This window comes from Hirsutella rhossiliensis (genome assembly GCF_020360975.1).
Source record: "Hirsutella rhossiliensis strain HR02 chromosome Unknown scaffold00004, whole genome shotgun sequence".
In the NCBI taxonomy this organism is placed as follows: Eukaryota; Fungi; Ascomycota; class Sordariomycetes; order Hypocreales; family Ophiocordycipitaceae; genus Hirsutella; species Hirsutella rhossiliensis.
Genome location: NW_025408670.1, coordinates 193,085 through 216,109, shown reverse-complemented (window position 1 = coordinate 216,109; position 23,025 = coordinate 193,085). Strand labels below are relative to the sequence as shown.

At 55.8% G+C, this 23,025-nt stretch overlaps 3 protein-coding genes across 3 annotated transcripts; all 3 read right to left on the bottom strand.

Moving 5' to 3' along the window:
- Positions 1-6,498: 6,498 nt before the first annotated feature.
- Positions 6,499-6,909, bottom strand: HRG_04181 (rad52/22 family double-strand break repair protein; the record flags this gene model as incomplete). Its single annotated transcript, XM_044862652.1, has 1 exon — positions 6,499-6,909. One exon carries the CDS (start codon positions 6,907-6,909, stop codon positions 6,499-6,501), a length of 411 nt encoding a protein of 136 aa, XP_044721266.1.
- A 3,025-nt stretch (positions 6,910-9,934) lies between these two features.
- On the bottom strand, positions 9,935-10,542 carry HRG_04180 (uncharacterized protein; the record flags this gene model as incomplete). The annotated part of the gene is made up of 3 exons (XM_044862651.1): positions 9,935-10,047; positions 10,111-10,250; positions 10,310-10,542. The coding sequence occupies 3 exons, from the start codon at positions 10,540-10,542 to the stop codon at positions 9,935-9,937; spliced, it is 486 nt and encodes a 161-aa protein (XP_044721265.1).
- A 4,805-nt stretch (positions 10,543-15,347) lies between these two features.
- Positions 15,348-17,004, bottom strand: HRG_04179 (reverse transcriptase (RNA-dependent DNA polymerase) domain-containing protein; the record flags this gene model as incomplete). The annotated part of the gene is made up of 5 exons (XM_044862650.1): positions 15,348-16,305; positions 16,353-16,586; positions 16,661-16,731; positions 16,798-16,825; positions 16,886-17,004. The coding sequence occupies 5 exons, from the start codon at positions 17,002-17,004 to the stop codon at positions 15,348-15,350; spliced, it is 1,410 nt and encodes a 469-aa protein (XP_044721264.1).
- Positions 17,005-23,025: the final 6,021 nt, after the last annotated feature.

The following is a 23,025-nucleotide window of genomic DNA, read 5'->3' as shown; positions in this document are numbered from 1 at the left end:
AAGGCTCACCTAGCAGCGTTCTCCCGCTGGATCTCATCCAAACGCGCCATGACATTCTCGAGGGCCTGGAAAGCACAGAGGCCGTCATCGAAGGCGGGTAGATTACCTGCGCACTGCGACAACACTTGCAAGCTACGCAATATCGTCCCGACACCAAGTTGCTGGGGAGATTCTTTCTCATCCATGGCGCATGAAGTGGTTCCTCTAAAGAGTGAAGGATACATAATCGAGGGAGCTGCTCCTGGGCCCTCAAATGGCAATAGGAATGCAAAAGCATGTTTGCGTCACCGCGGGAACCACATGTCGCCCAAGCGTGGAAAGTTGTCTGCTTTCATCAGCATATCTTGCAAGATACAGGGTTCTGAATCCCTTCGTGGATGAGGCAGTTCTGCACTGGGAGGTTTCCTTTGCACCTCTTGGTGGGCGCTCCAATGCCTTATATGCCTCTTCGGATTGATGGAGGCGGGCGCTCTGCCCTTTATACCTCCGTGTTGCTCCCCCTGGTCGTTGACGAGTCTGTGCGGGTCCTGCCCCCCCTCTTGTCTGAGTGCATGCATGATTCTCTGCCTGCGTCGGCCGTCTGCACTCCGTTGCGCCTGGCTCTTACTCACCATTGTCCTCCCCCTTGTGCGGACTAATGTATGACCGTTCCACGTAGGACTGGGGAAGAACCTAGTCTGGGTCCTGGTTCCGTGGTTCCCCCTTATACCAAACATACTGGCGTCCGCGCGCTCGTTGGCACTCGCTAGCTACCGTGTCCTCGCCTCCGGCTGCGGGATAAGGGGGAAGGAGTCCGCTCGTTCTACTCGCTCCTGGAAGGGAGATTTATATCTGTAGCATTTCACTTTTGTGGTTGTGGCCTCGTTATCACTCGGGTGTGAGTGTTGTCAAGAATTCTTGTGAACGCGTGTGGTTCCGTGGGTGGTGCTGGGGTGCGGGTGGCTCTTCGCAGCCGGTCCTTCGGCCCGTCCGCACCCCTTCGGGGTAGACTTCCATAGTCCTGCTTGGGTCCTCCGGAGGTGGACAGGGAGTCTGTCTCTTGTGAACGAGGGTTGGCTTGCCATCTGGTGTCCTTTACTTCACTGGTATGACTCAAGTCTACAGCCCTTGCAGGATTGCTCTACTCTCTTACGTCTACGTCCACATCAACATCACCTCACCGGGTTCATTGCTACTTGTAACCAGGCGGATGCTGTGGTTGAATACATCACCATGTCTGTCTGTCTGTAGCAGGAAAGTGGAAAACTCCATGAGTGAGCCTGAAGGACAAGACCTGTCGTCTTCAGTGGATCACGTTGCACGAATCGCTGACTGCCCATGTCGCAGATAACCCTAATGCTCCGCACGGCTCCTAACCCTACGGACCCTGAGACCCTAAGACCACTGGCGGCCCACCTTACTGCTGGTGATGCGGCGAAGATTGGATCATGGGGGGTGCGAGAACTGCCACACTCACGTCGGCGTCCAATCGAATTCGATCCAAGGGATAACACTCCTTCCTGATCGTGTCAGTTACAACGGTCGCTCCCGCTCCCGCTTTCACCTTGTCTGTCTCTCGTGCGCTGCGCTTGCTCGTCTGTTGCCTGGCCGTGTGAAGGAGGGTAAGCCCTGCGAAGCAACGAGGCATGCCGGTTGCACGCTACCGACCCAGTATCGACCTTGTCTCATGACCTACCAAGGTATGGTTTCCCTCCTGGTGCCAGCAAACGGATCCCGACGGAGCGCCGGAGCGCGGAGTGCAAGTTCCCTCCCGTTCAAAGAGGGGAAACAAGCGGGAGCGTAGCCCGCAGGGCGTAGTGGGAGCGCGTGCACAGTATCCAACCTGTTCTCACGAAGATGCCCACTGGCAATGGGATGTGAGCGTTCACAAGGGGTAAGCACCCAAGTCATCCACTTTGACAACTGTTCCCCCATCGGAAACAAGAGGAGCGAAGCCCCGCCAGGGGGCTGTTGCGAGAACGAGTGCACTCGGGAGTAGTACCCAGTCCTCCACTTTGACAACCAATTCCTCCTCACGGGAGCAAGTGGAGCGCAAGCCCGGCCAAGGGCTGCGGCGGGAACGTGTGGACTAGTCAGTCGGTACCAGTCCCTTATTGCGAGGCGTAGCCGAGGATAGCGGAGCGCTTGCGCGGAGTGTGAGCTTTGCTCAGAAAGAAGAGCAGGACTCTTCTGGTGGGTGTGGAAGTGGGCGAAGCCAGCTTCTTATACCTCTTGGTAGTCACCTCCGTGTGACGAGTCTGTGTGGGTCCCCCCCCCCACTCCTGTTGTGTGGTGGCTGCATGATTCTCTGCATCCCTCGGCCATGTACACTTCGTTTCCATTGGCTCTTACGTGCCACTGCATTCCCCTCTGGTCCATTCTGTGTATGACGCACGGCATTAATCCCGTGCAATGACCGGCGAATTTGTCCCCAGTCTGGTGCCTGGTGCCGTGGTTCCCCCTTATACCAAACATACTGGCGTCCGCGCGCTCGTTAACACTCGCTTGCTCCCGTGTCCTCACTCGGCTGCTGGCCTCGTTGCGGGATAAGGGGGAAGGGGTCCGCTCGTTCCACTCGCTCTTGGGGTCGTGATTATTATCTGTAGCCCTTGGGCTCTTGTGTGTTGTTGCCTCGTTTCACTCGGTGGTGCTTCACTGGGGTGATGTTCTTGTGAACGTGTGTGGTTCCGTCTACGTGTTTGCAGCGTGGCTCTTCGCAGCCACACCTTCGGCGTGTCAGCACACCCTTCGGGTGTAGACTACCATAGTCATGAAATGGCCCTCCGGGGGTTATCCTCAGGGTGGTAGCCCTTGAGGGGTTGGACCTTGTAAACGGCATGGATACTGGTACGTCACTTCACTTTGTTCTAGTTTGTCTGTAGCTGGGGCAGACTGGCAGTAGAATCACTCATGTGCGTAGCATTTCACTCTCGTTTATTGCTTCTCAAGTCAAGATAGCTCGCTACAGTGGCCGTCTCTGCATCCCTCGCAAAGATCGCTGTGATGCGGGCCTCTAGCCTTCTTAAAGTAGTGAGGCGTCTCCACGTGTATTCCACACCACTTCTTCAATCGGTACGCTGTTCTCTCGGCATAGGAGTCGTCCAGAATGGGCCTGCTCAGGCTGTCGCACTGCAAACAACGCTGGTGGTAAACACGTACATTATACTGTGCCCCGGGGTACATGCGTACTGTTACGGCAACCTTCTTGCTCGACCAACCGTCCGAAGTGCAGTTCTGATTATGACAGACAAAGCGACCCATGACATTGGTGTCGTACTGCTTGATGCAAGACTTGGCATCATCTACCGTGCGGAAGTCGAAGAAGAGGTCCTCCTCCTCCAAAAGTCGGGCCACATCATCATGTAGCTTCGGGTGCAGAGACCACCTCCAGGCTCCCTTTTTCTTCTTGCCGGGCATCACCACTTTTGCTTACTCTCGTGCGCTTCGGGCTTGTTTGTGACTGACACACAAATCTCGGACATACCAAGAACGATGGACGATGATGCGACCAGCCGCAGGTCAAAGGAGCCCACGGTTCACCGACTGTGCTTGCCTCTGTAAGCAATCAACGCAAGACAATTCCGTCTGTGCAGAAAAGGACCACTCCTTACCTGGTAAGTCGAGCAAAGATTACACGCCCGCTGGCGTAAGACGAGGACCGCCTATTCACGGACCTTCCATCCAAGAGGGGAAGAAGGAAAGACAAGGAGCCTGCCAGACCGTCTCCTCTGATCGGGGGCACATTGCCCTTTTATCCCGTGGGCACCAGTCCATTCTGCCTAAATCATTTAGCCAAGCGTGGGGTCATGGTCATGCATTCCCAGAATCCTCAAGTCTGCAAGCAGCTGGCCATCAACCAGTGGTCACCTCTGGTGGCGACATTGAGTCGTGGAGTGTGCATCTCAAAGAGCATCTTCAGGAGAGAGATGAATAGAGGAGAACGCCTTTCCGGGTTCCTGGATGTGGGCGAGGTCTTCCTCTTATACCTCGTGGTGGTCATTGCGTGTGACGAGTCCGAGTGGGTCCAGCCCCTCCTCTTCATTCTACTTCGTAGTGCCTGCATGAGTGGTCTCTGCAGTCTCCCCCTTCACTCCTCCGTCGTTTACGGTATACGTACCATTGCATTCCCTCTTGTCCATTTCATGTATGTCCCGTGCCAAGTCACGTTTATGGCTGACTCACCGTTCCAGTCTGGCGCCTGGTTCCTGGTTCCCCCTTATACCAAACATACTGGCGTCCGCGCGCTCTCTTCGATCGCTTGCTCCCGTGTCCTCACTCGGCTGCTGGCCTCGTTGCGGGATAAGGGGGAAAGGGTCCGCTCGTTCCACTCGCTCCTCGAGATGTGATTATCATCTGTAGCGCTTTACTCTGTTGTGTTTTCCTCGTTATCACTCGGGATGTGCTTCACTGGTGTGGTTCCGTGTGTGGTGCTGGGGTGCGGGTGGCTCTCCACAGTCGAACCTTCGGCTCGCCTGCACACCCTTCGGGTGTAGACTTCCATAGTCCTGCTTGGGTCCTCCGGAGGTGATCACTCAATGCACCCCTTGTGAACGGGTTTGGCTAGCTATCCTGGATCTACACCATTTCACTTTGTTCAAGTCTATCTGTAGCCGAGCTACTATTCTACTATTCTACTATTCTACGATTCTACATCAACATCACTTCACCCAGTTCATTGCTACTTGTAGCCTGGGCAGTCACGGTGTACGAAGTTGCTTCAAGATACTTTCACTGCCACTCACAATTCATGTTCTCGACGGAGAGAGGTAATACGTGAGGTATTCGGTACCATGTCCGGTCTGCGGTCTACACATGACCACATGCAGACTTTTCTTAACCGTATCCTTCCCTCTCATGTAAGCAAACCATCTATCTCTCGATAAGTGCGAGACTCGACAACATCAATATCTTCTCCCAGTGACCAGACACGCAACGAAGAATCAAGGAGAAAGTCACAATGCTTGCGCCAGTTCCGGTAATCCCACCACGGAATCAACTGCACGAAGCCGACATCGAGCAGCAGCGGGTTCCTCAGCCCAATCAGTCCTTGAAGGAACTGCTCCGCAGTCCACTCGCGAGATCCCAGCTGGACTCCGTCGTAGACGCCGGACAGAAACAGGATGAGCCAACGCTCCGAGCGAGCATCGTCTACAAAAGACCAGACTCCGCAGGCCAGCCCTGGAGAAACGCTGAGGCCGGAAGAGCAGAGGTCTCTGGCTGCCTCTATCGAGTCAAAGTACACCCCGACGACGGCCCAGAACGCACTTGCTCCTCGGATTGGAGTCCGTAGGACGTCCCCGCTACGGAAGTGGCAGGTAGGGTCTCCTGGACCGCAAAGAATGTCCGCTAACGTTGGATGACTGGGTAAGTCCTCCTGGCCTTCCGGTGGCTCTACCGGTAATACCTTCCCGGTCTTTGATGCGGCGCGTTTCTCGTAGTCGCACTGGCCCAAGAGGAACTCCCAGTCGGCATCTTCCGACACTGGTGAAGTGCTCAGCAATTGGTTCATCCTCAACTTGAGTCTCGGTCACCCTGTGCCTTTGCAGGAGATGGATGCTGCTCCTCTCTCGCGTAGATGAATGTCAGAGGGCCGACTTGCTTTCGCACCCAGTTTCTTTCTGGATCGGGTACTGCCGAGTATCTTGCCTCGAAATAACGACTCTCTCCGTCTGCTGTCGATGGCTCACCTCTGGTTGAGAAAGAGAGAAATCCCCCGAATCGTGGGAGGTGCGGGACCCCGGGTCTTTATACCTCTCTGCGTGCTTCCACTGTCGCCACGAGCGGGCGTGGGTCTGCATGCAAGTTGACACAAGCTGCATCCGTTTCCCCTCCGTTCCCCTGTCACTCCCGGTATACGTACCATCCCCTCCACTCTCTTGCGTGGGATGTAGGACACGTGATTGCTCACGTAATGGCTGTGGAATTGGTCCCAGTCTGGTGCCTGGTTCCGTGGTTCCCCCTTATACCAAACATACTGGCGTCCGCGCGCTCTCTTCGATCGCTTGCTCCCGTGTCCTCACTCGGCTGCTGGCCTCGTTGCGGGATAAGGGGGAAGGGGTCCGCTCGCCCTGCTCGCTCTTGGAGATGTGGATTATTATCTGTAGCATTTCACTCTTGTGATTGTTGCCTCGTTGCACTCGGGTGTCTATTGACTGGTGTGGTTCCGTCTGGGTCTCTCGAGCGTGGCTTCTCGCAGCCACACCTTCGGCGTGTCCGCACCCCTTCGGGGTGATGTCCGTAGTGATGAAATGGTCCTCCGGAGGTGATCATTCAGGTGGTATCCCTTGGAGTAAAGGTCTACTTGACGGGTTGGTCTACAGTCATGTTTTTACAGTCACTCATGCCTACGTGGCAAGGTTGTATCTACATCCAGTCCGTCTGTGGCATTGGCGAGGTTTCTAGCACGTCCTATCCATTCCCGGGAGGGTTACATGACCAGTTCAGCTTGAACCGCCCGTCTACCTAGTACTTCCCCAAGATGAAGGCTTTCGCAACCCACTTGAGTAGTGAGTAACACAACTACATGTCCAAACCTGGATCCTCGAAGAACTCATCGTCATCAAATTCATCCTTGGACACAGGGCGTCCACCATGGTCTACCCCACCCCGGGAACTCGGCTGTGGCCCAGAAGAAAGGCTCGGCTGGCTTGCAGGAGATGCGCTCAACGGCTTCCGCAGAAGAGTCTCGACGTTGAACAACTTTTCAGGGTCCCGCTTGCCTTCTCGGCCGCGCACCTTCTCAATCCAGGCAAGGTAGTCCTTGTCATAGAGACAATTCCCGAGCGCCTCGCCAAACCTTCGTAGGGCTCGCTTGAAGGCATCCGTCTCCGCCTCCTTGATGGCCAGTTCCAGGGCCTCTCCGGGCGTCTTTGCGCCCTTGCTGCCACCGCCGTAGCCGGTTCCCTCGTGGAAAGTCGACCGAGCCGTCATCGCCCAGCTCACGGTCACACGGACCCTGCAGATCGCATCCACAGTCCACTTGTTACTCTCCTGACGTGGGACACTTTCCCACTGACGAAGCACCTCCGTGCTCCAACGGTCGCTGCCAAACAGACAGTTAGCCACCAAGATTGCGTCCGCACTACTCAAGTACGAGAGCTGCCTGCCAGAGGGACCTGGTCTCCGTTGTACGAGCTCCGGCCCCAGGGGCCTATTCAGGACGACGGTGGGACTGTCACTTTTCAGCGAGTCCACACTGGACAAAGACGGTGCCCGCATCTTTCCATTCGCCCTGGAACTGTCCGCCTTACGGCTGCCTATCCCCGAAAATGACATCTTGCCACTCTCTCCCCGGATAAAGACTGCTCCGTGGTCAAGAAGGTGAGAGCTACTCTCACAAAGCAGGAAAGTACTCGCTCCGCACACAATGCAGTTGGGCTTCTGGCGACAAAGTCTCCGACAAATGCTTTGAAGAAGTGAAAGATGAACAACTCTGTTCAACTAGGAGGGGGCAAACTCCCAGTTCTTATACCATTGGCATCCTCCTCTCCGGTCGTCCACAAGTCGGTGCGGGTCTCCCCCACCTTGACAGACATGCATGAGTGTCTCTGCATGTGTACCCCTTGCTTCCCTCCGTCAGCCGGGTTTATAACCATTGTCCTCCATCCACTGCGGATCAATGTAAGACCGTCACTCCGTTCCCAATAACGAGGGCCCGTCACGTGGCTGGTTCCTGGTTCCGTGGTTCCCCCTTATACCAAACATACTCTCGTCCGCGCGCTCGTCAATACTCGCTTGCTACCGCGTCCTCACTCGGCTGCTGGCCTCGTTGCGGGATAAGGGGGAAAGGGTCCGCTCGCCCTGCTCGCTCTTGGAAGGGAGATTTATATCTGTAGCATTTCACTTTTGTGGTTGTGGCCTCGTTATCACTCGGGTGTGAGTGTTGTCAAGAATTCGTGTAAACGCTGTATTCAGTCTATGTACTGGGTGCGGTGACGCTTCGCTGCTCTCACGCCCAGTCCTTCGGCCTGGTCGCACCCCTTCGGGGTAGAATTCCATAGTCATGAAATGTCCTCCGGAGGTGATATTACTATCTATCTCTTGTAAACGGGGTTGAGCCTACTGTCCGTTTTCTACGTCACTTCACAGTATCGGATTCCATTGGTAGCCCCGGAGCCTTTGAAGGTCTATTCAATCCGAGTCTACTCTACAACTTGAAGCCATCGTCAGAACTACGTTGAATCGTCGTCATGCAATGTATGGTGGAGGCGCCTGCTCATTCTGCCCAAAGCCGACAAGAATCCGTTCAATCTCCAAACACCATTGTTGGAGCAGAGTGTGTGCGTGACGCTCGACGGTTACACTTGACAGAGCTCGTCCAAGAAGTCCAAAACCAACAAAGCTCACAGCAAGGGACCAAGCAGCCATTTGCTCTTCCGAAAATAGGCTATGGTCAGGAAAGGCATACACCGCATCTACATGCATCCAAGGAAAAGAATCCGTCAAATGTCCCACCAGGTTCGACGAGCAGAGCCCTGCCCTCTTGCCGCGACACGCAGAACAGCCAAGCAACGCTGATGAAGCCACAGCCGACTGTAGGCAATAGTACCCGAGTGCCTCGAGGGAGAAGGGGTAGGATGACCCACCGGGCGCACCTTCATCAAAATGGGTCCAGCCCAGCTCGACGTCAAATCTCGATTCAAAGAGACGCCACTTGGCGATGACACTTTGGTTCCACACAATGACCGACTCCTGTCCCCTGGGAGGACATCGTACGAGAGGCTCCAGTTCCTTTGTGAGCCAGTGTATCACACTTTTCCGTTCGTGACGGGGCAACGCCTTCAAGGCTGCACAGGTGACAATGGGACAGTATGTGTCACAGACAAGTTGCCGCGCTATTTCCTCGGCGGTGGCATCCTCATGGCTCGGGTCGAACTCTTGTGACTCTGGACCGTGTGCTGACGGGAGTTGACAGGGCATTGCCCAGTCTGAATAGAAGACCCTTGCGGGTGTTACTCGAAACGGTGATGTCTCCATCAGGTACTCTACTCCGTACCGTGGCTACATGAGCGAGGTGAAGCCCGCCCGGCCTCTGGTTAATCCACTGTCTCCATTGCAGCATGAGATCATACTCACTTGAGCCTTGCTACGACCAGCGCAGAGTTGGAAAAAGAAATTGAAATATATGTCGACTCTCGTCTATGGCCTTTTCAGGTGGGCATCTCCGCCCTTTATGTCGCCCGCTGTGTCGACAAGTCCGAGTGGGTCCTGCACACCACTCATCCACCATGCGTCCGCTGTCCTCATTGGTGTTACGGCCATTCCCTTCCGTCTTCTCCAGTCCATGTATGACAGTCACTCCGTTCCCAATAGCTGGGGATCAACCTACCTCCATTTCATTCCGGTGGCTGACATAACCAGATTGGTTCCTGGTTCCGTGGTTCCCCCTTATACCAAACATACTCTGGTCCGCGCGCTCGTTGACACTCGCTTGCTACCGCGTCCTCGCCTCCGGCTGCGGGATAAGGGGGAAGGGGTCCGCTCGCCGCTGGCTCGCTCCTGGGGCTGGGACTACTTTGGTAGCCGGGTGATTTTTGTGGGATTTGCTATCCCTCTGGTTCTGTGTTTTGATCGTTCTCATGAAGATTTTGGTGGTGGTTCCGACCGTGTGCGTCAGCACAGTATGGACTGCCATACAGAATTGGTGTGTTTTCCACTTCCCTGGTTACAGTGTGTACACTGTCAGTGTATTTGGAGCGTGTGGCTCTTCACATCCAGTCCTTCGGCCTGGACGCACACCCTTCGGGTGTAGATGACCATAGTCATGCCTGGGCCCTACGGGGTTGATGTTACCATCTGTTCCTTGTGAACGGGGTTTGGTTTACTTCAAAGGTTCTACCTCAGTCACTGTCGAGTTCAGGTTGAGTCAAGTCAAGTCAAGTCAAGTCAAGTCAAGTCATGATCCATCCATGTATTTGTCTCCCGCCAAGTCATTATCAATCCATCTCCTCCCAGGTCACACCGCCCTGGTCGTGACTCCCACGGCAAGCTTCAAGTGTCTCCTCCGTTCTTCCAAGCGCCCTCTTGGCTCCTCGCCGAGATGTGTCAAGAGATCATTGACAGCCGGCACTGCGATGCATGTCCATGGTCAGTATGTGACTGCATGTGAAAGAGTCGCGACGGGAGGCTCACGCGGTAGCCGCTCCAGCTGGTCCAGGGTCTGCGGGAAGTTGTCCAACCGGTCACCGGTGAGGACGCTGTAGAGGGGTTCCAAGTCCATGTTGCCACGGACGACGGTGCTGTTCTGAGCCCGCACCACTGCGTTGCGGTTCCTGTTGGGGAAAAAAGGTCAGCAAAACATGCTGCAAGACTTGGGAGGACCTCGACTCACGTCACGGTAACCTTGCGGTCGAACCCGTCCATCCTCTGAGCCATATCAGTAAAACCGCGCCGCACCGTCTGCTCCAAAGCTGCAAAGCGCTCCATCATGGCGTCCATCCTCTGCATAAGGCGAACTCCGCCATCAACGGCAGGCAGATTGCCACACCGCTCGAAGTGATCTGCCGCGTCCCTGAAATGATGTGCCACCTGATCGAAATCAGGCTGTTCGAATGCCTGCTCCATGACTGTGGAGGGGTTCAAATGTCCCGGACTGATCGATCCGGAATCGACGAAATGACTCCGTTGCTGACGTTGTGCTGCCTCGTGGCGCGGGCGCGTCCCCACGGTAACTGAGCGCGAGGTCACCTGACTAGTGATTGGGTAAGCAGTGCGAGTACCTCTCCCCTGTACAGGGTAGGTAAGTGGGTGCGTGTCTCTGTCCGCGTGGGAGGGTCAACAACGGCCCGTGTGGCGATGTGCCAGTGGTCCTCGACAGTCACTCTGATGAGTGCAGGTGGCAATGAGTCTCGCCGCTACTCGATATCCTGTTGGCGTGGGCATCTCCGCCCTTATATGTCGCCCGCTGTGTCGACAAGTCCGAGTGGGTCCTGCACACCCACTCATCCACCATGCGTCCGCTGTCCTCATTGGTGTTACGGCCATTCCCTTCCGTCTTCTCCAGTCCATGTATGACAGTCACTCCGTTCCCAATAGCTGGGGATCAACCTACCTCCATTTCATTCCGGTGGCTGACATAACCAGATTGGTTCCTGGTTCCGTGGTTCCCCCTTATACCAAACATACTCTCGTCCGCGCGCTCGTCAATACTCGCTTGCTACCGCGTCCTCACTCGGCTGCTGGCCTCGTTGCGGGATAAGGGGGAAAGGGTCCGCTCGCCCTGCTCGCTCTTGGAAGGGAGATTTATATCTGTAGCATTTCACTTTTGTGGTTGTGGCCTCGTTATCACTCGGGTGTGAGTGTTGTCAAGAATTCGTGTAAACGCTGTATTCAGTCTATGTACTGGGGTGCGGTGACGCTTCGCTGCTCTCCACGCCCAGTCCTTCGGCCTGGTCGCACCCCTTCGGGGTAGAATTCCATAGTCATGAAATGGTCCTCCGGAGGTGATATTACTATCTATCTCTTGTAAACGGGGTTGAGCCTACTGTCCGTTTTCTACGTCACTTCACAGTATCGGATTCCATTGGTAGCCCCGGAGCCTTTGAAGGTCTATTCAATCCGAGTCTACTCTACAACTTGAAGCCATCGTCAGAACTACGTTGAATCGTCGTCATGCAATGTATGGTGGAGGCGCCTGCTCATTCTGCCCAAAGCCGACAAGAATCCGTTCAATCTCCAAACACCATTGTTGGAGCAGAGTGTGTGCGTGACGCTCGACGGTTACACTTGACAGAGCTCGTCCAAGAAGTCCAAAACCAACAAAGCTCACAGCAAGGGACCAAGCAGCCATTTGCTCTTCCGAAAATAGGCTATGGTCAGGAAAGGCATACACCGCATCTACATGCATCCAAGGAAAAGAATCCGTCAAATGTCCCACCAGGTTCGACGAGCAGAGCCCTGCCCTCTTGCCGCGACACGCAGAACAGCCAAGCAACGCTGATGAAGCCACAGCCGACTGTAGGCAATAGTACCCGAGTGCCTCGAGGAGAAGGGTAGGATGACCCACCGGGCGCACCTTCATCAAAATGGGTCCAGCCCAGCTCGACGTCAAATCTCGATTCAAAGAGACGCCACTTGGCGATGACACTTTGGTTCCACACAATGACCGACTCCTGTCCCTGGGAGGACATCGTACGAGAGGCTCCAGTTCCTTTGTGAGCCAGTGTATCACACTTTTCCGTTCGTGACGGGCAACGCCTTCAAGGCTGCACAGGTGACAATGGGACAGTATGTGTCACAGACAAGTTGCCGCGCTATTTCCTCGGCGGTGGCATCCTCATGGCTCGGGTCGAACTCTTGTGACTCTGGACCGTGTGCTGACGGGAGTTGACAGGGCATTGCCCAGTCTGAATAGAAGACCCTTGCGGGTGTTACTCGAAACGGTGATGTCTCCATCAGGTACTCTACTCCGTACCGTGGCTACATGAGCGAGGTGAAGCCCGCCCGGCCTCTGGTTAATCCACTGTCTCCATTGCAGCATGAGATCATACTCACTTGAGCCTTGCTACGACCAGCGCAGAGTTGGAAAAAAGAAATTGAAATATATGTCGACTCTCGTCTATGGCCTTTTTCAGGTGGGCATCTCCGCCCTTTTATGTCGCCCGCTGTGTCGACAAGTCCGAGTGGGTCCTGCACACCCACTCATCCACCATGCGTCCGCTGTCCTCATTGGTGTTACGGCCATTCCCTTCCGTCTTCTCCAGTCCATGTATGACAGTCACTCCGTTCCCAATAGCTGGGGATCAACCTACCTCCATTTCATTCCGGTGGCTGACATAACCAGATTGGTTCCTGGTTCCGTGGTTCCCCCTTATACCAAACATACTGGCGTCCACTTGCTCGCTGGTGCTCGCTCGTTCCCGTGTCCTCGCCTCCGGCTGCGGGATAAGGGGGAAGGGGTCCGCTCGCTCTGCTCGCTCTTGGAAGGGAGATTTATATCTGTAGCCCTTGGGCTCTTGTGTGTTGTTGCCTCGTTTCACTCGGTGGTGCTTCACTGGGGTGATGTTCTTGTGAACGTGTGTGGTTCCGTCTGGGTCTCTTGCAGGGTGGCTTCTCGCAGCCAGTCCTTCGGCCTGACCGCACCCCTTCGGGGTAAATATCCGTAGTCTAGATACTCCCTGCGGGGCTTATGCTCAGAGTAATGTTCTTGGAGGGGTTGGTCTACGGGACGGGTTGGTCTACGCTCTTTTGCAGTTCAGTCTTGGAGGGTCATGGTATCATTCAGTGTGTATCATGCATGTAGTCTACAATGTGTCGCCCCACTCCGCAACGCCATCACTCCTTGCCCCAGCCGTCCCAGTCAAAGTCGTCCAGCTCCTTACTCCAATCTATATCGATGTCGACGAGACTCATGTCCTCCGTACTCATGTGCAGGTCATTGCATCCTGACATCAAGGATACAGATTCACTGTCTGAGATACCGTCTTCCTGGTCCGAGCAGTGTTTCGCCAAGGCCATCTCCACGGCCAACACGTCGGACTCGCTGCCAAACTGTTTCTTCAATACCCACAGTATACCGTTGAAGCCAAAAACTCCGCGTTCCAGACTGCCTTGCAAGCCGCCTTTACCAGCCGCCTGGATGTAGTCAATGCGATGCTTGACCCACGTTGCTATGGAAGCAAAGCCTGCACCCGACCCCGGCGGCCGATGGGATGGGCAGGGACTCAAGTCAAGCTTCTTGTGAAAGGCTGGCCCGGAGTTTATTCAACAAGCAGGTGCCTAGATGTTGTCTATCTAGAGCTAAGGAGGAAAAGAAGCTGAACTCGAGGCGTAGCCTCGAGTGCGAGCTTATATTGCCCTTCTCGGAATGTTCTCGCAGCTTCTGGGTCCGCGGAGCGGCCGGTGTTGCCACCGGAGCACGACCCACCGGACCCGGTACAACCGGGTTCACCAGCCGGGCACAGCCCGTGACATTACCCCCCTTGTCCCCTCCGACCAGGTCGGCGTCTGCGGGGTTCTTGCGTTCCTGCCAGCGTCTCGTACCTCTCCCTAGGGCCATCATTGGTCTTGATTGGCCCGTACTTGTCCTCGAATGCCTTCATCGCAATTGTTCCTTGCAACCACTCAACTGGCTCCCAAGTCGGCTCTGCGTAGCCCGTCCATCGCACTAGTGCTTGCCTGAATTCCCCTCGTCCCCGCTTCTTCCATCTCGCGCAGAGAATCTCGTCGACATCCCACAGATTCGTGCCGGACTCATCTTGTACCGGTGGTGGCTGTGCGTCATCTACCTTTTGGCCAGGAGCCGGATCTTGATGCGCCCGCCGCAAAAGGTCAACATGAAATCGCGGGTAAATTGAGCCACGAACATCGAGCTCAACAACGTGCGAACTAATTACCTTCGTGACTGTGTACTTGTGATGCAGCCAGTCGAGCTTCTTGCACGGTCGTGGCGATCTGTAGTTTGCCATCGAGAGCCACACCTTGTCACCAACTTCAAATCGCTCCGCAGGCTGTCGCTTTGCGTTGGCAGCCTCTTCTTGTTGTTGCTGTGAGGAGGCCATCACTGCTTGCATGTACTCATTGACCTCCTGCAGGCGACTGAGTAGGCTATCAGCTCTGCTTTCCTCTCTATGCCTCGGTGGCTCTTCCGATTCCTCGACGCTGATGGGATCGACGTGGTAACCATGCTCAGCGAAAAAGGGGCTGATCTTGGTCGCTGCGGATTCACGATTGTTGAGTGCCAGCTGCGCGGCAGGGAGCAGTTCTCCCAGTCGTCCTGCACGTACGACACGTAGGCTCTCAGGTAGGCCTCGATCTCCTGGTTCATTCTCTCTGGGCCTCCGTCCGTCTGAGGATGATAGGCCGTGCTCAATTTCTGCGTGACACCTGCAAGACGGCAGAACCTCTTCCAGAACCTACTTAGCCAGTTGCTCCCGCGGTCGCTGACGATGGACCGTGGCATTCCGTGAAATCGGTAATGACACTGGAGAAAACGGTTTGCACACGGCTCAGCTTCCATGTTGTCCATCACCTCGAGGGTCACAGCCTTTGTCAGTCTGTCCACAATCACCCACAGGTACCTTGCCTTGCTCGGTCCAGTAGGCGGCAGATCTGTGATGAAGTCCATGGACAAATGGCTTCGGGGTCGATCTGGAATCGGCAGAGGCTTGAGAAATCCCTTTCGACTGGCGCCAGATGTGCTCTGCCGCAGGTGTCGCAATTGGCTACGTACCGGCGAACCAGCTGGGACTGCCCAGGCCAGTAGAATCGCCGAGCCACAATAGCCAGCGTACCTTCCCTGCCGGGATGACCGGTCGCAACAGAGTCATGCGACTGCTGCACAATGCGGGTTCTCAACTGGTCTTTCTCAGCTTCCTCCTGGTTACCCTCCTCTCCGGATCCACCCGGCACCCAAATACGGTCTCTGAATGTCAGCCTTTGCCTGCGTCGATCGCACATTCTGAAATCTGGATCTTCAGGCCCAGCGAGGGCGGGAAGGCACGCTCGCGATCGCGGACTGCCTTATAGGCTGCCCGGAATATCGAGTCCTTCGCCACCGTTTCGTCCCAGAGTTGCTGCAGGTCCGCTACCTCGAAGACCTTCATCTTCGGCAGGGTGGATGCCTCTGAACAGTCAGAACTCATCGCGTTGATACATGCTCTTGTCGATGATGGAATGGCACTATCCGGTATCAACTGTATCATTCTTCCTTGTTCCCGCTCGTCGTCAATGCCCTGTGGCTTGTCTTGTTCACGGCGGGACAACGCATCAGGCACGACAGCCTCGCTTCCCGGTCGATACTCGAGCTTGAAGTCGAACTGGGACAATTCGGCTGCCCAACGGCTCTGCCGTTCCGTGAGCTTCTGGCGTGTCGCGAAATACTCCAGGTTGCGGTGATCGGTAAGGATTGTAAATGGGCCGCAGCTCCTAAGTTCGGCGTTCCAGTTGTCGAGACATCTCATGATGGCAAGCATCTCCTTGTCGTGAATGGGATAGTTGTACTCCGCTGGCGAAAGTCGCTTCGAGAAGAAGGCGCATGCGTGTCGACGTCCATCTGGGCCTTCCTGCGACAGGACGCCTCCCAATGCGTAGCCTGAGCAATCCGTCTCCAAAAAGGTCGGGAGGCTCGGGTCCCACTGCTTGAGCACCGGTGACTCGCAAAATCGTCGCTTCAGCTCCTGAAACGCCTCGTTCTCCGCTCGTCCCCAATGAAAGGCAGTTCCTTTCTTAAGCAGGGCATCCAGAGACTGCGTGATCTTGGCATAGTCGGGGATGAAGATCCGGTAATAGTTGGCGAAGCCCAGAAAGCTTCTGACACCCTTCACCGTGGTCGGGGCCTCCCATTCGCGGATGGCGCGCTGCTTTTCGGGGTCGCAGGCGATTCCTTTCCTGCGTTGACGATGAACCCAAGGTATTTGACCTCTTGTACCGAAAACTCGCACTTCGCTGGGTCTAGGTGCAGCCCAGCGTCGGCGAGTGCTTGGAGAACTCGTCGCACCTTAGCCTCATGATCCGCCTTCGAACCGCTCGAGTAGATCAGTACATCATCCAGGTACGCTGTGACAAAGTCGTCCAGCCATTCGCGCAATACACTGTTCATGTATCGTTGGAATGATGCCGGGGCGCCGCTCAGGCCGAAAGGGCACACGAGCCACTCGTAGAGCCCAAACCTCGTGCGAAATGCAGTCTTTCCTCATGTCCCGGAGCCATGCGGATCTTATGGAAAGCGGCCACCACGTCCAACTTGGTGAACCACTTAGCCTTGGCCAGATTCTGCAGGGTCTCCGCGATGAGGGGCAGTGGGTATCGGTCGCGCTTGGTGATTGCATTCAGCGCTCGGTAGTCGCAACAAAATCGCAGCCCTCCATTCGGCTTCCGCACGAACAGCACCGGCGCGGCAGCCGCTGAGCTACTCGCTCGGATGAATCCTCTGTCCAGCAGGTCTTTCAGGGTCTTTCGCAAGACCAACAGCTCTTCTCGTGACATGTTGTAGAGTGGGCCCCACGGAAGGGGTGGCTCGTTGCCGTTCTTGTCAGGCTGCAGGTTGACTTCATGATCCACACCCGGTCGATGTGGCGGCAGCTTCATTGCTCTCCTGGTGAGAATAGGTCGCGGAATTCTTTCAGCACTTCTGCCGGGACCTTCTCGCTCGGATCGACTGGCGGCTTCGGCTGAAGCGCCTCTCTATATCCGACAAACTGATTGCATGAATCGAGATCGCGTTGCACTTCTTGCGTCTCTTTGCGCGTCGACACTCCGCCGTGAATACGGCTGCCGACACGAGTCTTGCGCTTCGAATCGCGCGTATCTTGGCGGGCTCTTCCTGCCCAATGAGGCGTATCGTCACACCTGCCCTCCCATGGTACATTCGCTGCTTGGCAGCATCGTACACGACGTGATTTCTCCATCCAAGGCCGGCCGAGGAACATGTCCTGGCCCAGGCTTGGGATCACGTATGCAAAGACACGTTCGTCAAATCCAGCTGTCTCGACCACAACAGCCACGACCCTGGGGATATGACACTCTTCGCTGACTCTGAGAATCCCCCAATTTCTCGTGGTTTCGAGTCGACGAAGGGTATCCGCAGCTTCCGAACAAGGGCTTCGTCGATCACGGCATAGCAGTCACATCCACAGTCGACAAGGGCGCGTATTCGATAGCCTCGGTTTACCCGCGCGTTGACTAATACAGTCCGACTATTCATTCGTGGCTTGAACGCTTCCCAGTCCCGGATGTCTGCCTTTGCAGGCCCCGGCGCCCGCTTTCGCCCCGGGGCTAGTCTTTTCCCGCCGACTCGTCCTCACTGGATGCTGCGGTTGATTCCGAATCATCTGCGGCATCGGGCTTCTTCATGCGCGCAGCTTTAGGTCGCTGTTGCTTCCTTCGCCAGGAAAGACCACCTGGGCTGGGCAGTCCACGATAAGATGATCCGTCCGACCACAGCGATAGCAGCGGCGCTCATCCTTCGGCTTCTTATCGACATGTCGACGACCCTTCGACTCGTGGCCAATACGGTTGATGTCCGTCATCTTAACATCTCCGTCGGGGTCCTCCGGTTCCTCCTTGGGTCGTTGCCTTGGTAGCTGTTGAGGCGTCCGCTCAGTCGACGTCGGCTGCCTACCGGGTTTCAGTCTCCCAGAGGTTGGTCTTCGCGCTGCCGCATAGTTCTCAGCGTGGCAGCAGCGCGGGATTGATGTTGCTGTCCTGGTAGGTTCGGTCGAGGTATCGCATGAACTCTTGGGGTCGTAGCTACCCCAGGGCCTCCCGCGGCGTAAAGGTAGCGACCACTTGCTGTGGTCGCTCGTCCAAACATGAGTTGATGAGGTACCAAAGTTCGCGATTTCCACTGTAGTAGTGTGCATCAAGGTCCAGCTTGTCTCGCATCTGCCTGGCCCAGGAGGAGTAGCTCTTCCGTGAGCCGTCATACTTGGGTGGGTTGGGCAACGGTTTCCGCATTCCAGTACCGCAGGTTTTGGGAGGGCGTGCCCAAGCCAGGCGTGCTCTCGCCCAATCCTCGTGCCACTGGCGGCGATTGCAAGTCGGCGCTCTGCGGCTGCGCTCGCCCGAGTTGCTCCATCAGCAAGGAAAGTTGGTCCTGTAGAGGGCTGAGAGTCGCATTGACCGCTTCTTGAATGCGTTGGTCAATCCATTGCTGCTGGAGACTTGGGCTCACTCTGCTGGTCCATCCTGACGAGCAGTCTGCAGCTTGCGGTATTTAGAAGGAGCTCTAGATATGTGAAAGGCTGGCCCGGAGTTTATTCAACAAGCAGGTGCCTAGATGTTGTCTATCTAGAGCTAAGGAGGAAAAGAAGCTGAACTCGAGGCGTAGCCTCGAGTGCGAGCTATATTGCCCTTCTCGGAATGTTCTCGCAGCTTCTGGGTCCGCGGAGCGGGGCCGGTGTTGCCACCGGAGCACGACCCACCGGACCCGGTACAACCGGGTCCACCAGCCGGGCACAGCCCGTGACACTTCTCCACTAAGCTCGATAAGAGCAGGTTCTCCGCCCCGCTGCGAATGGAAGCCGACGTATACGGCTTCGCACAAGCAAGAAGAAGCGTTATGCAATGATGGACAGTCTCATGCCCATATCTCGAGGCAGAAACATGCTCTTCTCGACATCCGTAGTACCAGGTGTCTGCTGGAAAAATCAACCCGATGTCCTCCATGACACGTCCCACACGGTACGACGTCAGCTCCGGAAGCACGACTGTAAACCAGAACCTTCCTTCGGAATCATCCGTTTCACTTGAAACTGAACTGGTCGAGGCTTCCAGCTCCGTCAAGAGACTGATATTCTTGCACCAGCAAGTCTTTGTGTCCAGTAGGACGTCACGCATTCCCAATGCCGAATCGTCCACGTTGTCCATTTCGCCGGCTCAGGCCAAGCCTTCCCCTGCCTTCCTACCAGTTCTGTGCGCCTGTAAGCAAGTCCACAAGGACTATAGACAATCCGTCGCGAGCTGCCCGCAATCCCGGAAAACACGCACCGCCGTGTCTCTCTGTCTAAAAGGGTCGCAGCATATTTCACCAAGCTCAAGAATACCGTACTTTTCCAGATGCTGAGCACTGAGTCAACCTTCCCTGGTCGGGGGTAGAGGAGCGTCTGCTCAGACTCCGTGCCTCTCGGGTGGGGGGACGCTGTCCTTTTATGTCTCCCTCTTATGTCGACAAGCTGGTGTGGATCCATGCATGCGCCTGCCACACCTTTCCACCATCCCCCCTCTGGGTGCCTAGGTGTTACGTACCATTGTCCTCCTGTCTCTCGGACTAATGTAGGACCGCTCTCGCCAATGATGGTGGAATTGGTCCCAGTCTGGTGCCTGGTTCCGTGGTTCCCCCTTATACCAAACATACTGGCGTCCACTTGCTCGCTGGTGCTCGCTCGTTCCCGTGTCCTCGCCTCCGGCTGCGGGATAAGGGGGAAGGGGTCCGCTCGCCTCTGGCTCGCTCCTGGGGCTGGGACTACTTTGGTAGCCGGGGCATTTTTGTGGGATTTGCTATCGCCGTGGTTCTGCGCTTTCATCGTTCTTGGGCACCTTTTTGGTGGTGGTTCCGACTGTGTGCGTTGGCACAGTATGGACTGCCATACAAGTGGTATGTGATTTGGACTTCCCTGTTCACTGTGTGTGGACTGTGTGACACGATCTGCTCTGTTTGAGTGTGGCTTCTCACAGTCAGTCCTTCGGCCTGCCTGCACCCCCTGCGGGGGTAATGACCATAGTCATGACTGGGCCCTCCGGGGGTTATCCTCAGTTGGTATCTCTCGAGGGGTTGGCTTACGCTCTGGGAAAGGATCACTCTCCTTGTTGGAGTCTATCTGTAGCCGGGTGGCATGTGGAATGAGAAGTGTCTTGTAGGAGTCTACTTGGTTGGCTCTACCGCATCTCGGTTCTAGCATTGTACATGCACTCTATTCCGTCGATGACTACGCTCCCGGTATTCCACTCGTGCAACACCTTCTTAGGTGCTCAAAGGCCAGGGTCAATGAGGCTATCACCAGTCCCTTTCCAGTCAGGTGAGATGGATACTCTACCGTCCCGGCTTTCCAGCCACTCATGTCACTCTGATCCGATGTGGGTGGGCGAATGCCCAGTGGGTACTACAGACTGGACTTGTGTCACTGTCTCCGTCTCCGTCCTTTCCACTCCGTGTGTGTCACTCTGTTCAAGGAAAGAAGTCTGCCTCCCATGGATACGGGATCCCACTCCTGTGCTCATCCTCGTCGATATCGACTCATGACTGCGAAACCCCTCTCGGGAGGAATAGGCAGAAGCCTCAAAGACCCACACATCAACAGGTGTGGGAGTGGGAAGGAGTCCGGGGCAACAAACTGTCGTCACTCATCATGACGCGGCCACCACTCTCCGCCAGAGCTCAGGGTCAGGGGTATGACCAAGACCTGCTCCAGAATCAATGTCTTCAACAGAAAAGAGGACTCTTGTCCAAAAGTGTCGACTGCTGGTTCGGCGGGGCAAAAGCGATCCTCAGTTTTCCCTACGGGGACTACAAGGGGTTCCTCCACACTCACCCCGGCTACCAATGGTCTCTCCTCACGGGAATGACAGAGCGAGTGCACCGCAGGGTGCACGTATGCGGAGGAGTGGACATCCTCCTCTACTTAGTTCAGCTCTTTGCGAGCCGCAGGCGAGGCCAGCGGAGCGCTTGCGCGGAGTGTTGAACGTAGTTCAAAAGGCTGTCTGCAAGACGAGTGACGCAGTCACGACAGTGTCTCCAGTGTCCCCCGGCGGGGATAGAGTAGATCCTACCTGTGCCTGTGGCACGTCCACTATTGTGTGAGTGGAAGAGGAAGAAGACTCTTCTGTTGGAGGGTTGGACGAGGGCTCCCTCTTATACATCTCTGTGTGTCCCTGTTGGGGACGAGTCGGGGTGGGTCCCCCACACCCTCTTGGTCTTGGCCTGCATGATGCTCTGCAGTCTCCCCTTCAGTCCCTCCGTTCTTCCCGGTTTACTCACCATTTCATTTCCCTCCAGTTCATTTCATGTAGGACCACGTGATGAATCCCGTGTAGTGCTGGGGAAGCACCTAGTCTGGGTCCTGGTGCCGTGGTTCCCCCTTATACCATCTATCTCTTGTAAACGCTTGGACTCTACGATGCCGGGTTGGCTCATGCTCTTTTGGGTCTTGTTGGTAGCCTGGGCAGATTGGAGTGTACAGTCACTCCATCACTTCTACGCCAGCGAACGGATACATCTTCAGGTCTGGTAAGATGTAGTCTAGGGGTGGTGGACAGGTGAGGCTATCCCCAGCACTGGTCTAGGCAAGCGGGGTGTCTACACAGTTGTTTACACTCACGGATGGTATCGAGCCTACTTCAACTCCGTCCATTCGACTTCGACTTCGACTTTTGACTTTACAGTCCAAAGTGTGTGTTCACATTCACTCCAATGACAACGAGTGTTCCTTCTCCTGGCTACGTCGTGAGGGGGGGCTGGTCCACAACCAAAGTCGCACTGGCTACCGACGGACTCTTGCGAGATGCGTTGAGTTTATACTCACGTGGTGACTCCTGTTTCCCCTGGCTACGCCTCGAATGATGACCCCCGGAGGGATGGCCTAGACTATGAACCCGCACCGCAGGTGACGTGACGGACGGAGCGAAGCGGAGGGAGGAATCGTTCCCAACTCCTCATGGATGAAGGCTGCCCCTTACCAGGACTGTCACTGACTGAACCGCTGGTATCCCACTCACTCCGTTGCGGGTGCATCTGGCTCGATGGAAAGCCCACTTCCAGTACCCAGGGTCGAAGGAGTCACCATATGCTGCGTGGCGAGCCGCAGGCGAGGAGTAAAAGCCGCCGGCAGGCATGGAACCTCCTGTTCTGGGAGGCAGAGCACTCTCGTGTAGCCACTGTAGCAGTGCGCTTTCTGGGTCCTGGGCGTGAAAAACGGACCTCCATTTTCCCTACGGGGACTACAAGGGGTTCCTCTTGACGCCTCCCGGCTACCAATCGAGGTCCTCACCGGGGGAATGAGGGAGCGAGTGCACCGCAGGGTGCACGTATGCGGAGGAATGGACATTCACCTCTACTCCGTCCTGCTTTTCCAGCGAGCCGCCAGGCGAGGATAGCGGAGCGCTTGCGCGGAGTGTTGAACGAAGTTCAAAAGAGAAGAGTGATTCTCTTCTGGTGGGAGTGGAAGTGGGCGAAGCCAGCTTCTTATACCCTCTCGGTGGTCACCTCCGTGTGACGAGTGGGTGTGGATCCCCCACACCCTCTTGACTGTTGCCTGCATGATTCTCTGCAGTCCCCCCCTCCTTCCTTTGTCATCCGGGTTTACGGCCACTTCTCCCGCTCTCACTCCCGTAGTGTATGACGCACGGCATTAATCCCGTGCAATGACCGGCGAATTTGTCCCCAGTCTGGTGCCTGGTGCCGTGGTTCCCCCTTATACCAAACATACTCTCGTCCGCGCGCTCGTCAATACTCGCTTGCTACCGCGTCCTCGCCTCCGGCTGCGGGATAAGGGGGAAGGGGTCCGCTCGCCGCTGGCTCGCTCTTGGGGTCGGGCTTCCGTTGGTAGCCGGGGCATTTTTGTGGGATTTGCTATCCCCGTGGTTCCGCGTGTTCATCGTTCTCATGAAGATTTT